Source organism: Mobula hypostoma, chromosome 8, assembly GCF_963921235.1.
Source record: "Mobula hypostoma chromosome 8, sMobHyp1.1, whole genome shotgun sequence".
Lineage (NCBI taxonomy): Eukaryota > Metazoa > Chordata > Chondrichthyes > Myliobatiformes > Myliobatidae > Mobula > Mobula hypostoma.
The window spans coordinates 110,782,072-110,800,334 of NC_086104.1; the positions used below are offsets into that span (position 1 = coordinate 110,782,072).

The 18,263-nt window shown below is 44.8% G+C and overlaps 1 protein-coding gene across 3 annotated transcripts in view; it reads right to left on the minus strand.

Annotated features, from left to right (window-relative positions):
* Positions 1-1,896: 1,896 nt before the first annotated feature.
* Positions 1,897-18,263, minus strand: part of plg (plasminogen) — a 110,196-nt gene continuing 93,829 nt past the window's right edge. For all 3 annotated transcript variants that reach the window (XM_063056610.1, XM_063056609.1, XM_063056611.1), the window contains one exon: positions 1,897-3,266. In XM_063056610.1, coding sequence (XP_062912680.1) covers positions 3,102-3,266 — 165 coding nt within the window. In that variant the 3' untranslated portion in view covers positions 1,897-3,101. The remainder of the gene's footprint in view (positions 3,267-18,263) is intronic.

The window sequence follows — 18,263 nt, forward strand, 5'->3', positions numbered from 1 at the left end:
CCACAATTATATTCCACTGGTCGTTAATTCATCCACTCACTGCATTTAACCACATTCCCTTGAAACTTATTTACTTCCACATCCTCCCTCCCTCCCCCCTACTATTCTCAATCCCACATAATTGTGCATTATCTTCCTTTTTGGAAAGATGACATTTGATACCCTCAACCAAATTGAGGATACAGATCACGAGTCACTGAGGCCCGAGCATCAGTGCCTGTTGTACCCCACCAATCACAAACTCCCAACTCTGAGACTGACCCCGTTACTCACACTCTTTGCTTTCTGTTCAATAACCAGTTCTCAATCCATGCCGCAAACAAGAGAGAATCTGCAGACGCTGGAAATCTGAGCAACACACACAAAATGCTGGATGAACTCAGCAGGCCAAGCAGCACCTTCTATGAAAAACAGTATAGTCAACATTTTGGGCTGAGACCCTTCATCAGGAACTGAAATGTTGACTGTTTCCTCTTTTCCACAGATGCTGCCTGGCCTGCTGAGTTCCTCCAGCATTTTGTTTGTGTTGACCAATTATTATACCAACTCATTGTTTTCTCACCTCATTAATCAGCCTGTTATGTGGGACTTTATTGTCTCCTATAAATGTATTGCACCGCCCCCCCACCTATTGTACCAGCAAGATCCTCAAAACAAGATTTTTCTTCTGTAAGTCCATGCTGACCCCACTCAGTCCTCAGGGTGTTGTGTTACTATATGCATTGACACAGGTACCTGCATCTTTCTATTACTGACCTTAGGAGAACAGGCCGGTTACTCCCTGCTTTTACATGCCCTCCTTTCTTGAGTCGCAGCCCTCCATTTCGTAGGAGAAATTCCAGAATTTTGGACAAAGCATCCAACGTCTCAAACAAGAGAAAGTCTGCAGATGCTGGAAATCAAAGTTTTGTGCTGGAACATTGACTGTTTACTCTTTTCCATAGATGCTGCCTGGCCTGCTGAGTTCCTCTAGCATTTTGTGTGTGTTACATCCTACAACTTAGTTTTCACCTTCTTCAGGAGTCTGAGATTTGTTGGCTTTTCTTTTGACCAATGTTTCCAGCACCATGTTTTTACACGTCTTCTTCATTTCTTCTATCTTGCTAAATATACAGTTCTCTGATATTTCTAGCAGACTTTTTTGTTTTCTTCTGTAGAGACATTCACAAAGTATGTGCTTAAGTCAATTTCTATTCATATTATAAATTCCCCAGTCTTTGTCCACAAAGGACACAAATTTTGCCTCTTTTGTCTTCTTTTCTTCTTACATACCCACGGAAGCTTACCAGTTTACTGACTTTTTTTTCTTTTTTATATATTCACTTTCTTGGTTACATTTTGCTTAGTTTTTCTAATAAATTTTTGAGTCATAAAGAATTGTTCTAACATAATATGTAACTTCTGTAAATACCAGATACTGTGCATCAGCCATCATGTCTTTTAATTTCTCAGTCTACCACAGCCAATTTCCCCTCTATACTTTAAAGACCCAATTCTCAGGTTGAAAAACATTACCATACAAAATCATATTATGATCACTCTTCCCCAAAACCTCTTTACAACAAGGTGATTAATTATAATTTCCCTCCACCTGTGTATATTCCCTTAGTTCCACAATACTTTCCATCCCTGTAATTGTTATCTTCCCTCCATCTTTATTGGTGGCAAATCACAGCACTGAATCAGAATAAAAGAAAAAAAATACTGATGTCAGAATCGACAAGATAAAATTAAATCTGCTGTGTGTACCACCAAATGTTAATAGCTCTCTGTCAATCTCTCTGTATGTTTTATTCTCATTAAGGCCAATCCCATTGTACTAACTGTGGAATTCCATTTATAATTTGGAGTAACAACCAGTCATTAATAATGCTGACAGCAAGAACTACCAGTGTGTTAAGTGAGTGATTATGTACACTCAGTGGCCACTTTATTAGGTACACCTGCTCATTAATGCAAATATCTAATCAGTCAATCATGTGGCAGCAACTCAATGCATAAAAGCATACAGATATGGTCAAGAGGTTCAATTGATGTTCAGACCAAACATCAGAATGGGGAAGAAGTGTGATCTAAGTGACTTTAACCGTGGAATAATTGTTGGTGTCAGACGGGGTGGTTTGAGTGTCTCAGGGATCACAGATCTCTTGGGATTTTCATGCACAACAGTCTCTAGAATTTACAGAAAATTATGAGAGAAACAAAAAGCATCCAGAGTGTAGCAGTTCTGTGGGTGAAAATGTCTTGTTAATGAGAGAGGTTAGAGGAGAGTGGCCAGACTAGTTCAAGCTGAGAGGGAGGTGACAGTAATTCAAAGCACCACGCATTACAACAGTGATGGGCAGAAGAGCATCTCTAAGTGCATTGAACCTTGAAGTGGAAGGGTCGCAGCAGCAGAAGACCATGAACATACACTCAATGACCACTTTATAAGGTACAGGAGGTCATGGCTCCAGACCCACACTACCAACTTGTATATTTTTTTACATTTAAAAGGGCCGTGCAGGCCTAGTCAGTTCTCAGCTCTGCCTCTTCAGGGAAACACTCGTGGCTGGAAGTCAGTTTTGTTAGTGCACTTCTCTTTATTTGCCATTTCATAAGAGAGGAGAGAACAATTTACGTGTGCAATTATGTAGAAGTGGTAGTTACATAAGGAGGTTAATATTCATTTCTTCTCCAGAAACCAGACTCCAGGTTCGACATGTGCATGCCTATACCATTAATTCCCTGTCTATACCATTGAACATTCAGTCAGTATTTTCATGGATGCTACCACAACTAATCTGGCCATTCAGAATCCATCCATACAAGTTTATATTTTTTTATTAAAGACTATGAATAATGAACAGATTGAGTTAAACCTGTCATTTTTATCAGCTGACTATGCCAGATTACATCAATACTCGAGATTAAACAGCTACATTTGCCCCCTCCCCACCCCATCCATCTCGTGTATTAACCTCATGCTGTCAAGGAACTACCTAAAGTCCTCCTGGTGAAGTAAAAGTCAAACGTATGCGAATAAAAGAACTTAATATTTCACAGGTTAGAATTTCATGTCCTGATTGAACATGTATTGATTATACACTGCTGCATCCGGCCTAACCATGTCTCATGATATTTGTAATCCAGTCAATGAAAAAGGATGTCCGAACATAAACTCCTGGCTTCATCCGCATTGCGCAGCCGAGTCCCCATGATGTCACTCCTTGGAGGATGTATCTGCCCTGGGCATCCGGGCAGACCAATGGACCTCCACTGTCACCCTAGAAAACACCATAATTGAGGCATGAGATGATAGGGCAACACAGGCTTAACCTCATTCATAAAAAGCGGATTGAGATTGAAAGATTGAACTCTTTCAATCTTAATGTCAATAAGGTTGAAAGAGTACAGTGAAAATTTAGATAGGGCTCCAATCTGGCTCCGAAACCCAGAGAACAACAAAGAAGACACTACGAAAGCTGCAGGCTTTCACCAACCAGTCCCCGAGAAAGATCCTAATCATCAGATGGACTGACAAAGTAACCAACCAAGCACTGTGGGAAAACACTAACCATCAATCCATTGAGATACAAATACGCAAAAGGAAATGGAGATGGGTTGGCCAAACCCTGAGGAAGCCATCCAACAACATCATCAGACAGAATCCCCAAGGAAAGAGAAAAATGTCCAAAGAACACATGGAGGAGAGATGTAGAAGCTGAAATTATACAATGGGAACATTCCAGGTCCATTTTCAAGAAACTAGCTCACAGCAGAGGACGATGGAGATGGGAAGTCATCGGTGGCCTTTGCTCCACTGGGAGCTAAGGGCCCAAGAAGAAGTTGTCAGGCTTTGAGGATCTGAGTTATAGGGAAAGGTTAGGACTTTAATCCCTGGAGTAGAGGAGACGGAGAGAAGATTTGATAGCGGTATACAAAATGATGAGGGGTATAGATGGGGTAAATGCAAACAGACTTTTTCCACCGAGGTTGGGTGAGACTAAAACTAGAGATCACAGGTTAAGGGTGAAAAATTTAAGGGGAACCTGAGAGGGAACTACTTCACTCAGAGGGTGGTGAGAGTGTGGAACGAGCTGCCAACGGAAGGCTGGATGCGGCGTAAATTTCAACATTTAAGAGAAATTTGGATAGGTACATGGATGAGAGGGCTAAGGAGGGCTATGGTCCAGGTGCAGGTTAATGTGACTAGGCAGAATAGTAGTTTGGCACAGACCAGATAGGTTGTAGGGCTGATTTCTGTGCTGTTATGTTCTATGACTCTAATGACCCTAATCAATTGAGAACTGTATTCCCCCTCTCACTCTGTAACCATAGTGTAATTGAGTCATACAGAAATGGATCCTTTAACCCTATAACCATATAACAATTACAGCACGGAAACAGGGCATTTTGACCCTTCTAGTCCGTGCCGAACACTGTCCATACTAACCCTTTTGCCCATCTACAGGCCAAACCTTGGGTGCTGACTGGCCTCCAGATGATTTTGACAACAGGTCAGAAAATGTACAGAAGTCACTCGATATGGTCACCTTCTAATGAATGGCATCAATAGCGTGCAGAGAAGATTTATGAGGATATTGCCGGGACTCGCGGGCCTGAGTTATAGGGAGAGGCTTGTCAGACCAGGTCTCTATTCCTTGGAACCTAGGAGAATAAAGGGTAACCTGATAGAAATGTTTAAAATTATAAGAGACATGGACGGTAAGTCTTTGCCAGGGTAGAGGAGACCAAAACTAAGGGGCATGGATTTAGCGTGAGAGTTGAAAGACTTAAAAGGGATTTGAGGGGCAACTTTTTCCACAGAGAAGCTGGAACATAGAAAGTCTACAGCACATTACAGGCCCTTCGGCCCACAATATTGTGTCAACCATGTAACCTACTCTAGAAGCTCCCTAGAATTTCCCTACCGCATAGCCCTCTATTTTCCTATAAGTATATGAAATAAGCTGCTGGAGGAAGTGGTTAAAGCAGGAACAATAGTCCGATTTATGAAGTACTTGGACAGGTACATGGAGGGGCAGAGCTTTGAGGGATATGGGCCTAACGCAAGGTCACTGGATGGTCAGCATTGACTCGGTTGATTGAGGGCCTGGATCCATGCTGTATTGCTCTTTGATGAATCACTAAAAGTACAAATGACCACCACAAAAGAACAATGACTAAAAATGAAAAGGGAGGGAGGGAGAGTGAGAGAATGAGAATGGTTCTGTTGTTGTTTGGAATGAATGTATGTTCATATGCCAGACTTCTGAGTTTTAAAATACCATGAGATCTTGCTTGTATGTAGTGCGTGTTGGTAACTCAGGAACAACTGGTAAATAATTCCACATCCCTGCACAAGGTTAATATCTTTCTATGCCTTGCCTATTTAAATTAATTATAAGCCCCTGATGCCTTTTGTAACAAGAAGTTGATCTTTCTCCTCCTCAAACACATTCAGCAATTTTTCCTCCACAGTTCTCTGCAGGTCCACCACACTCTGAGTGAAGGAATTTCTCCTTCTCTCAGTCCTACACCCCTTACCCCATACCCCGTGACTGGAATCCTTCAGCTGTTAAGTGTTTTACCTGTCATAGAACACTACAGCACAGTACAGGCCCTTTGACCCACAATGTTGTGCCGACATTTTAACATACTCTAAGATAAATGTAGTGTGGCACATGGCCAAGTGGTCAGGGCGTTGGGCTCACGATCGGAAGATTGTGAGTTCGAGTTTTGGCCAAGGCAGCGTGTTGTGTCTTAGAGCAAGGCACTTAACCACACACCGCTCCAGTCCACCCAGCTGAAGATGCGTACCGGCAAATGCTGGGGGTTAACCTCGCGGTAGACTGGCGTCCTATCCGGGGTGGGGGGGGGTAGTCTCGTACTCTCAGTCGCTTCACGCCACAGAAACCAGCATAAGCACCGGCCTGATGGGCCACAAGGCTCGGGACAGACTTTGACTTTTTTTTGTAGATAAATGTAGCCTTTCCCTCCTACCTAACCCTTCATTTTTCTAAAATCCATGTGCCTAACTAAGAGTTTTTAAAAAATGTCCCTAATATATCTGTCTCTAACATCACCCCGGCAGTGCATTCTATGCACTCACCACTCTCTGTGTAAAGAACTTACCCTGACATCCCTGCCCCTGTATTTTCCTCCAATTCATCTTAAAATTATGCCCCCTCATTAGTCGTTTCCACCCAGGGAAAGAGTCTCTGCCTATCCAACTTATCATCTTGTACACCTCTACCAAACTGCTTTTCATCCTCGTGTTAAAGAACTGGAGCTGCAGCTCAATGACCTGATAGAGGTGATAGACAGGAGCTACAGAGACAGATAAATGGGTGACTGTCAGGAGAGGGAAGGGGGAGCGTCAGATAGTGGCGAGCACCCCTGTGGCTATCCCCCTCAACAGTAAGTATTCCACTTTGAGTACTGTTGAGGGGGATGACCTACATGGGGGAAGCAGCTCTGGCTCAGAAGGGTAGGGAGCTGAAGAGGATGGCAGCAGTAATAGGGGACTTATTCCCCCACTGCCCGCTTTCCTCCCCGCGACTCCCAACCTTCCCTCTACCCCCATTGCCCCTCCATTCCTCTGATCCCTCAGCCACCCCTAACCCCGCTCTCCCTGAATATCCCAACCCCCCGCCGAGACCTCCAAGTCTTTACCCTCCTCTGACCCCAGCCCCAACCCTTGCCGTGTCTTCACTATCCCCTCTCTGACCTTCCCCTCTCTGAGGCAGAACGTTCTGTCTTTAGCAAGGGCCTCACTTTTGTCCCCCTCCGTCCACACCTCAGTGAGTTCCGTGCCCGCCATGATGCTGAACTCTTCTTCCGTCACCTACGTCTCCGAGCCTACTTCTTTGGGAAGGATTCCCCTCCCTCTACTGATGACCCCTTCTCCTGTCTTCAACCCTCCTCCTCCTCCTCCTGGACACCCCGCCCGGGCCTTCTACTTGCACTCGATCTTTTCATCTCAAACTGTTGCCAAGACATCAACCGTCTCAACTTCACCACTCCTCTCTCCTGTTCCAACCTCACTCCCTCTGAACGCACTGCCCTCCACTCTCTCTGCACTAATCCCAACCTCACCATCAAACCCGCTGACAAAGGTGGTGCCGTAGTAGCCTGGCAGACGGTCATCTACCTCACTGAGGCCAAACGGCAGCTCTCTGATACCTCCTCTTACTTACCCCTGGAACAGGACCCGACCAGAAAACATCAAACCATTGTCTCCCGCACCATCACCGCCCTTATCAACTCCGGAGACCTTCCATCCTCAGCCACTAAACTCATAATCCCACACCCTGCACTGCCAGTTTTACCTCCTCCCCAAGATCCACAAGCCTGACTGTCCCGGTAGACCCTTAGTTTCTGCCTGCTCCTGTCCTACCAAACTTGTATCTGCCTACCTGGATTCCACTTTGTCACCCATAGTTCAATACCTCCCCACCTACATCCGGGATACATCCCATGCCCTCCACCTCTTCAATAACTTCCAGTTCCCCGGTCCCGACCACTTCATTTTCACTATGATATCCAATCCTTATACACCTCCATTCCCCATCAAGAAGGCCTCAAAGCCTTCCGCTACTTTCTGGACAACAGACCTCACCTGTTCCCCACCACCACCACCCTCCTCCGGTTGGCGGAACTGGTACTCACACTTAATAACTTCTCTTTTGACTCTTCCCACTTTCTTCAGACTAAGCGTGTAGCTATGGGAACTCGCATGGGCCCCAGCTATGCCTGCCTCTTCGTTGGTTATGTGGAACAGTCTGTGCTCCAAACCTATTCTGGTACTGCTCCCCAACTTTTCCTTCGCTACTTTGACGACTACATTGGTGCTGCTTCCTGCACCCATGCTGAGCTCATCAAATTCATCGACTTTACTTCAAAATTCCACCCAGCCCTTAAATTCACTTGGTCTATCTCGGACACTTCTCTCCCCTTTCTCGATCTCTCGGTCTCCATCTCGGTCTGACATCTTCTGCAAGCCCACTGACTCTCATAACTACCTCGACTATACCTCTTCCCACCCTGCCACATCCAAAAATTCCATTTCCTATTCCCAGCTCCTCTGTCTCCACTGCATCTGCTCCCAGGATGAGGCTTTCTGTTCCAGGACATCTCAAGTGTCCTCTTTCTTTAAGGATCGTGGTTTCCCTTCTGTCATCATCAATGATGCCCTCACCCGCATCTCCTCCATTTCCCCCACTTTGGCCCTCACCCCATCCTCCCGTCACCACAACAGGGACAGAGTTCCCCTTGTCTTCACCTACCACCCCACCAGCTTCCGGATCCAGCACATTATCCTCCGCAATTTCCGCCACCTTCAACAGGACCCCACCACTAAGCACGTCTTTCCCTCTCCACCCCTCTCCACTTTCTGCAGGAATCAGTCCCTCTGTGACTCCCTGGTCCACACATCCCTCCCCACTGATCTCCCACCTGGCACTTATCCCTGTAAGCGTAAGTGCTGCACCTGTCCCTACACCTCCTCTCTTGCCACCATTCAGGGCGCCAAACAGTCCATCCAGGTGAGGCAACACTTCACTTGTGAGTCTGTTGGGGTCATCTATTGCATCCGGTGCTCCCGGTGCGGCCTCCTCTACATCGGTGAAACCCGACGCAGACTGGGGGACCGCTTCGTCGAGCACCTCCACTCCGTCTGCCAAAACAGACAGGATCTCCCAGTTGTCACCCACTTCAACTCTGCTTCACATTCCCATTCAGATATGTCCATACATGGCCTCCTCTATTGCCATGATGAGGCCAAACTCAGGTTGGAGGAGCAACACCTCATATACTGTCTGGGTAGTCTCCAGCCCCTTAGCATGAAAATTGAATTCTCCAACTTCTGGTAATTCCCTCCTCCTCCCTTCCCCTATCCCTATTTCACTCTGCCCCTCCCCCTGCTGCCTATCACCTCCCTCATGGTTCCGCCTCCTTCTACTATCCATTGTGTTTTCCCCTATTCCTTCTTCACCTTTCCTGCCTATCCTCTCCCTGCTTCCCCTCCCCAACTCCTTTATCTTTCCCCTTACTGATTTTTCACCTGGAACCTACCAGCCTTCTCCTTCCCACCCTCCTCCCACCTTCTTTATAGGGCCTCTGCCCCCTCCCTCTACAGTCCTGACGAAGGGTTCCGGCCCAAAACATTGACTGTTCATTTCCACGGGTGCTGCCCGACCTGCTGAGTTCCTCCAGCGTGTTGTGAGTGTTGCTTTGACCCCAGCACCTGCAGAGTATTTTGTGTTTGTGTCTCTATAGTCAAGGGGACAGAGAGGTGATTCTGTGGACATGAAAAAGAAATGCGAATGGTAGTTTGCCTCCCCAGTGCCAGGGTCTGTGGTGTTTCTGGACATGTCTACAATATCCTGAAAAGGGAGGGTCAGCAGCCAGAAGTCGTGGTACATACTGGTACTGGTGACGTGGGTGGAAACAGGGAAGAGAAAACAGATTACAGGGAGTTCGGAAGGAAGCTGAGAAGCAGGACCTCAAGGGTAGTAATCTCAGGATTGCTGCCTGTGCCACGTGACAGTAAAGATTGGAATAGAAGGAGGTGTCAGATAAATGTGTGGCTGATGAATTGGAATGGAGGCAGGGAGACAAATTTCTGGATAATTGGGACCTCCTCTGGGGCAGGTGGGGCCTGTACAAAAGGGACGGTTGCATTTGAATCCGAGGGGACCAATATCCTTGCGGGCAGGTTTACTAGAGCTGTTGAGAGTGGTTTAAACTAATATGGCAGGGGGATGGGAACCAGTGTGATAGAGCTGAGGATGAGCCAGCAGCTTTACAAGTAGATGATGGTTGTAACATGAACGTAAAGAAGGACACTGACCGGGTACAAATGCAGACAGAGCAAAGAGTTAAATTGTACCACAGAGGCAAAATTCAAAATGGTGAAGAATGCAGGACTGAAGGTGCTGTATTTAAATGTGAGTAGCATTCGGAACAACCTGGACAAACTCATGGCACAATTAAAGATTGGTCGGTATGACATTGTAGGCATCACTAGGTTGTGGCTGAAAGAAGTTGGGAGCTTAACATCAAAGGATGTATCGATAGGACAGGCAGGAAGGCATAGGCAGTGATGTGGCTCCATTGGTAAGAGATGGAATTACATCTTTAGAAAGAGGTGACATAGGGTCAGAGAATGTTTCTCTGAATGTTTCTGGGTGGAGGGTAAACTGCAAGGGTTAAAAAAAAACCATTGTCGGTATCATATATAGGCTCCAAATAGTAAGCAAGGTGTGGGGTTGAGATTGCAAAGGGAGCTGGAAAAGGCATGTATTAAGGCATGTACAATTGTAATGGGAGACTTCAAGATGAAAGGGGGTTGGGAAAATCAGGTTGGTGTCAGATCGCAAGAGAGGAAATTTGTTGATTGCCTACAAGATGGCTTTTTAGAACAGCATGTAGTTGAGTTGACTAGGGGAAAGGCTATCTTAGACTGGGTGTTGTGTAATAACCCAGATCTTATTATAGAGTTTAACGTAGAGGAACCCTTAGGAGTCAGTGATCATAATATGATTGAATTTATACAGCAATTTGTTAGGGAGAAGCATAAGTCACATGTATCAGTATCACAATGGAATAAAAGGAATTACAGAGGCTTGAGAGAGGAGCTTGCCCAGGTGGATTGGAGGGGGATACTGTTGGAGATTATGGCAGAGCAGAGGTGGCTGAAGTTTCTGGGAATAGTTCACAAGGCGCAGGATAGATATCACCTACAGAAGAAGTTGTTCCCAAATGGCAGGGATAGGCAACTGTGACTGACAAGGAAAGTTAAGGACTGCATAAAAGTCAAGGAAAGAGCATATAAGGTAGCAAAAGTGAGTGGGAAGCTAAAAGTCTAGGAATCTTTTAAAAAAGGCAACTAAATATGAAGGCAAACTAGTGAATAATATAAAGCAGGATACTAAAGTTTTTTCAGTTATAAAAAAAGTGAAAGGGAGGTGAGAATTGATATTGGACCACTGGAAAATAACTCTGGTGAGGTAATAAAGGGGGACTAAAAACAGCAGCTGAACTTACTTTGCATCTGTCATCACTATGGAAGACACTAGCAGTGTGCCAAAGGTCCGTGAGTGTCAGGGAGCTGGAGTGAGTGCCATTGCTATTATAAAGGAAAAAGTGCTAAGCAAACTCAAAGGTCTTAAGGTCACCTGGACCAGATGGACTACATCCCAGAGTCCTGAGAGAGGTTCCTGAAGAGAAAACAGATGTATTGGTCATGATCTTTCAAGAATCATTTGATTCTGGCATGTCCCAGAGGACTGGAAGATTGCAAATGTCACTCCACTCTTTAAGAAGGTGCAAGGCAAAAGGAAGTTAATTATAGGCTAGTTAGCCTAACCTCAGTGGTTGGAGAAGTGTTGGAGACTATTATTAAGGATGAGGGATACTTGGAGACTAATGATAAAATAAATCAAAGACAGCATAACTTCTGTAAAGGGAAATCTTGCCTGACAAATCTGTGACAAGCAGGGTGGACAAAGGAGAGGCAGTGGATGTCATTTACTTGGATTTTCAGAAGGCATTTGATAAGGTTCCTCACATGAAGCTGCGTAACAAGATAAAATCCTATGGTGTTACAGGAAAGAAATTGGCATGGATAGAGGAATGGCTGACAGGCAAGAGATAGCACGTGGGAATAAAGGGGGCTTTTTCAGTTTGATGCCAGAGACTAATAGTGTTACTCAAGGGTCAGTATTGGGACAACTACTTTTTATATTGTTTGTCAATGATTTGGATAATAGAATTGATGACTTTGTGGATGATACGAAGATAGGTGGAGGGGTAGGTTGCTGAGGAAGTAAAGCGATTGCAGCAGGACTTAGACAAATTGGCAGAACGGGCAAAAGGTGGCAGATGGAATACGGTATTGGGAAACATATGAAATGCATTTTGGAAAAAGGAACAATAGAGCAGACTATTATCTAAATGGGGAGAAGTTTCAAACATCAGAGGTGTAAAGGGACTTGGGAGTCCTCATGCAAGATTCCCAAAAGGTTAATTTACAGGTTGAGTCTGTGGTAAAGAAGACAAATGTAATGTTGGCATTTATTTCAAAGGGAATAGAATATAAAAGCAAGGAGACACTAGTCAGGCCACTCTTGGAGTATTGTTGACAGTTTTGGGCCCCATACCTCAGAAAGGATATGTTGTCATTGGCGAGAGTCCAGAGGAAGTTCACGAGGATCATTCTGGGAACGAAGGGGTTAACACCTGAAGAGCATTTGCCAGCTTTGGGCCTGTACTCACTGGAACTTAGAAGAATGTTGGGGGGGGGGGAAACATAATTGAAACCTACCGAATGTTGAAAGGACTAGATAGGGTAGACGTGGAGAGGATGTTTCCTGTGGTGGGGGTATTCAGAACTACACGGCGCAAGATAGAGGGGTGATCTTTCAGAATGGAAGTAAGGAGGAATTTTTTTAGCCAGAGAGTGGTGAATCTGTGGAATGCTCTGCCACAGACTGCGGTGGAGTCAAATCCATGAGTATTGTTAAGGTGGAAGTTGATAGCTTCCTGATTGGTCTGGGCATCAAAGGATATGGGGTTGAGTGGGATCTGGGATCAGCCGTGATGGAATGGTAGAGCAGACTCAAAGGATATGGGGTTGAATGGGATCTGGGATCAGCCGTGTTGTAATAGTAGAGCAGACTCAATGGGCTGAATGGCCTAATTCTACTCCTATGTCTTATGATCTCCTTTACCTCACAGAGAAAAGCCCGAGCTTGCTCAGCTTATCATCATAAGACATACCCTGTAGCATCCTGGTAAATCTCCTCTGCACCCTCTCTAAAGCTTTCATATTCTTCCTATAAAGAGCCGACCAGAACTGAACATAATATGCCCAGTGTGGCCTAACCAGGGTTTTATAGAGCTGCAACATTACCTCACGGTTTCTGAACTCAATCCACTGACTAATGAAAGCCAACGTACCAGATAATCTATCAACCTGTGACAATCTTGCTGCAATGAACTGTCGGCTAACTTTGCGAGGAGAATCTTGATCTGTTCAGTGCTGGGCTGGCTGATTATTGGCAATCTGTTACTGGGATGTAGGCCATGATTCAAACATGCTTCCTGAAGTCGAAGGCCGAATGTCTTTGAATCCATGAATCCACTAAAGGCTGGAGGCCAAAGATGGCCTGTCCTGGTGTTAGAGGACTGTATCTGTTTGTTGGGAGGCAGGTATGGGCCTTGTTTTCCTGCTGTTGCTTGTTCAGACAGGAGGTTCTGTTTTGTTGTGACCTGTATTGCTCTGCTGAGCATGGTGGGCATGTTCTGTTGGTACCAGAATGTGTGGCGACACCTGCGGCTGCCCTAATCACATACTTGGCTCTGTTGGTTGCTAACGCAAATGATGCATTCGCTGTACGTTTTGATGTACATGTAGTAAATCTAAATCTGAATCTGAATCTAACAAAGAAACCTGGACCCTGAGCCACAAAACTTCAGAGCAGGTGGGTGGGAATCAGAGTCAGGGTTAATATCACCAGCGTATGTTGTGAAATGTGTTAACTTATGGCAACAGTACGATGAAATACATAGAAACATAGAAACACAGAAAATAGGTGCAGGAGTAGGCCATTTGGCCCTTCGAGCCTGCACCACCATTTATTATGATCATGGCTGATCATCCAACTCAGAACCCCGCCCCAGCCTTCCCTCCATACCCCCTGATCCCCTTAGCCACAAGGGCCATATCTAACTCCCTCTTAAATATAGCCAATGAACTGGCCTCAACTGTTTCCTGTGGCAGAGAATTCCACAGATTCACCACTCTCTGTGTGAAGAAGTTTTTCCTAATCTCGGTCCTAAAAGGCTTCCCCTTTATCCTCAAACTGTGACCCCTCGTTCTGGACTTCCCCAACATCGGGAACAATCTTCCTGCATCTAGCCTGTCCAATCTCTTTAGGATTTTATATGTTTCAATCAGATCCCCCCTCAATCTTCTAAATTCCAACGAGTACAAGCCCAGTTCATCCAGTCTTTCTTCATATGAAAGTCCTGCCATCCCAGGAATCAATCTGGTGAACCTTCTTTGTACTCCCTCTATGGCAAGGATGTCTTTCCCTCAGATTAGGGGACCAAAACTGCACACAATACTCCACGTGTGGTCTCACCAAGGCCTTGTACAACTGCAGTAGTACCTCCCTGCTCCTGTACTCGAATCCTCTCCCTATAAATGCCAGCATACCGTTCGCCTTTTTCACCGCCTGCTGTACCTGCATGCCCACTTTCAATGACTGGTGTATAATGACACCCAGGTCTCGTTGCACCTCCCTTTTTCCTAATCGGCCACCATTCAGATAATAATCTGTTTTCCTATTTTTGCCACCAAAGTGGATAACTTCACACTTATGCACATTAAATTGCATCTGCCATGAATTTGCCCACTCACCCAACCTATCCAAGTCACTCTGCATCCTCTTAGCATCCTCCTCACAGCTAACACTGCCACCCAGCTTTGTGTCATCCGCAAACTTGGAGATGCTGCATTTAATTCCCTCATCCAAGTCATTAATATATATTGTAAACAACTGGGGTCCCAGCACTGAGCCTTGCGGTACCCCACTAGTCACTGCCTGCCATTCTGAAAAGGTCCCGTTTATTCCCACTCTTTGCTTCCTGTCTGCCAACCAATTCTCCATCCACATCAATACCTTACCCCCAATACCGTGTGCTTTAAGTTTGCACACTAATCTCCTATGTGGGACCTTGTCAAAAGCCTTTTGAAAATCCAAATATACCACATCCACTGGTTCTCCCCTATCCACTCTACTAGTTACATCCTCAAAAAATTCTATGAGATTCGTCAGACATGATTTTCCTTTCACAAATCCATGCTGACTTTGTCCGATGATTTCACCGCTTTCCAAATGTGCTGTTATCACATCTTTGATAACTGACTCCAGCAGTTTCCCCACCACCGACGTTAGGCTAACCGGTCTATAATTCCCCGGTTTCTCTCCCCCTCCTTTTTTAAAAAGTGGGGTTACATTAGCCACCCTCCAATCCTCAGGAACTAATCCAGAATCTAACGAGTTTTGAAAAATTATCACTAATGCATCCACTATTTCTTGGGCTACTTCCTTAAGCACTCTAGGATGCAGACCATCTGGCCCTGGGGATTTATCTGCCTTTAATCCCTTCAACCTAACACCACTTCCCTACTAACATGTATTTCGCTCAGTTCCTCCATCTCACTGGACCCTCTGTCGCCTACTATTTCTGGAAGATTATTTATGTCCTCCTTAGTGAAGACAGAACCAAAGTAATTATTCAATTGGTCTGCCATGTCCTTGCTCCCCATAATCAATTCACCTGTTTCTGTCTGTAGGGGACCTACATTTGTCTTTACCAGTCTTTTCCTTTTTACATATCTATAAAAGCTTTTACAGTCAGTTTTTATGTTCCCTGGCAGTTTTCTCTCATAATCTTTTTTCCCCTTCCTAATTAAGCCCTTTGTCCTCCTCTGCTGAACTCTGAATTTCTCCCAGTCCTCAGGTGAGCCACTTTTTCTGGCTAATTTGTATGTTTCTTCTTTGGAATTGATACTATCCCTAATTTCTCTTGTCAGCCACGGGTGCACTACCTTCCTTGATTTATTCTTTTGCCAAACTGGGATGAACAATTGCTGTAGTTCACCCATGCAACCTTTAAATGCTTGCCATTGCATATCCACCGTCAATCCTTTAAGTGTCATTTGCCAGTCTATCTTAGCTAATTCACGTCTCATACCTTCAAAGTTACCCCTCTTTAAGTTCAGAACCTTTGTTTCTGAATTAACTATGTCACTCTCCATCTTAAAGAAGAATTCCACCATATTATGGTCACTCTTACCCAAGGGGCCTCTCACGACAAGCTTGCTAATTAACCCTTCCTCATTGCTCAAAACCCAGTCCAGAATAGCCTGCTCTCTAGTTGATAAAGAAGTATAGAGAAAAAACTAAATTATAGTAAATATGTATGTGTATTAAATAGTAATGCAAATTACTAATGTAGTCAGGTAATTTTCATGGGTTCAATGTCCATCTAGGAATCGGATGGCAGAGGGGAAGAAGCTGTCCCTGAGTGTGTGCCTTCAGGCTTCTGTACCTCCTTCCCGACGGCGACAATGAGAAGAGGGCATGTGGGGATCCTTAATGATGGACGCCATCTTTCTAAGGCACCACTCCTTGAAGATGTATTGGATACTATAGAGGCTGGTACCCATGATGAAACTGACTAATTTTACAAGTTTCTGCAACTTGCTACATCTTGTGCAGTAGCCCCCACCCCCGTACCAGATGGTAATGCCGCCAGTCAGGATGCTGTCCATGGTACATTTGTAGAAGTTTTTGAGTGCTTTAGCTGACAAATCAAATCCCCTCAAATTTCTAGTGAAATATAGCCACTATCTTGCCTTCTTTATAGCTGCATCAATACGTTGTGTCCAGGTTGGGAAGAGCCTGGGGCCAGCTTTCTCCAGTGTCTCCCGAATCATCATCTCAGATCATGCTGGTTACATTTTAACTTGTGTTGTAAATGCATGGTATTATTTGTTAATTTATTTGTGGTCAACTCAGTTGGTTAGCCTGGTCCGTGTGAGAGGCTGATGAGCAGGTTGGGCAGATCAGGGAACTACACGAAATCTGACACAGTTTTAGCTCCATATCTCTATAATTCCCTCCACACTTTCATCACACCACCCTCCCCTCCTTGCACAAAGTACCCTGGGGCATAATTTCTCATTCCACGTAGTCTTCAAGCTGTCACTCAATAGCAACAGCAATAATATTGAGTAGTGTCATGGTGATTAAATCACTGTGATGTAGCCAGATGCTTGCTATGTCCTAACACACTGTGCAGCTCTCACTGTGAACCTGACTACAGAGTGTAGTTTGGTAAGCTGTATGTAATATTTCTGTTTGAGGAATTAAGCAAAAAGATAACCATTTCCTGAAGATATTGAGGCAAGCAAAGCTCCCCCACAACCCCCAATTCTAACCATATTTTACAGGAGCACTGTTGAGAGTGTCTTAGCCAGCAACATCACCACCTGGTCTGGGAATTTTAAGACATCTGACTGCAACTCCCTACAAAGGATTGTGAGGACTGCTGAGAGGATTATCAGGGACTGTCTTCCACTCATCAGAGATATTTATCAGGAGCATAGCACACGCAGGGCCCTCAGCATTGTCAATAACCCCTCCCACACGTGCCACAATATCTTTGACCCCCTACCATTAGGCAAGAGGTACTGAAGCCTTAGCACGTGGACTGTTAGGTTGGGGAACAGCTTCTGCCCCCAGGCTGTGAGACTACTGAATTCCCTGCCACCAGCCAGGTATCATCACATATGAAGTGCCAGCTGAGTTATAGTGTGCCATAAGTGCAGCTTATTATTTGATACTTTATCTGTGGTAATATCACTTTATGTTGTGTATGAGTTATACGTGTTGGGTTGTGCTCCTTGGTCCAGAGGAACATTAGAAACAGAGAAACATAGAAAACCTACAGCACAATACAGGCCCTTTAGCCCACAATGCTGAGCTGAACATGTACTTACTTTAGAAATTACCTAGGATTACCCATAGCCCTCTATTTTTCTAAGCTCCATGTACCTATCCAGGAGTCTCTTAAAAGACTCTGTCGTATCTGCCTCCGCCACCGTCGCCGGCAGCCCATTCCACGCACTCACCATTCTCTGCGTTAAAAACTTACCCCGACATCTCCTCTGTACCTACTTCCAAGCACCTTAAAACCATGCCCTTTCGTGTTAGCCATTTCAGCCCTGCGAAAAAGCCTCTGACTGTCCACATGATCAATGCCTCTCATCATCTTATACACCTCTATCTGGTCACCATTCATCCTCTGTTGCTCCAAGGAGAAAAGGCCGAGTTCACTCAACCTTTTCTCATAAGGCATACTCCCCAATCCAGGCAATAACCTTGCAAATCTCCTCTGCACACTTTCCATATCAATTGTTGTGGAAACCGCCAACATTGTTTTGTTTGGCGGTATACATGTATACGGTTGAATGTCAATAAACTTGAACTTGAATTAAATGAATTCATTAAATACATTCAATTATATGGTAGGTCTTATAGAGTAGGTCAAGTATAATGAGAAAGGGTTAATGAGTAGTCTGAATGCAGACGACTTTAAGGAAGATATATCAGAATATTACTGAATTTTATATGAAGACTGACAAAATAGCTCAATCTGAAACCAGAAACAATGGAAACTTAAGTAATGAAGTATGCACATTG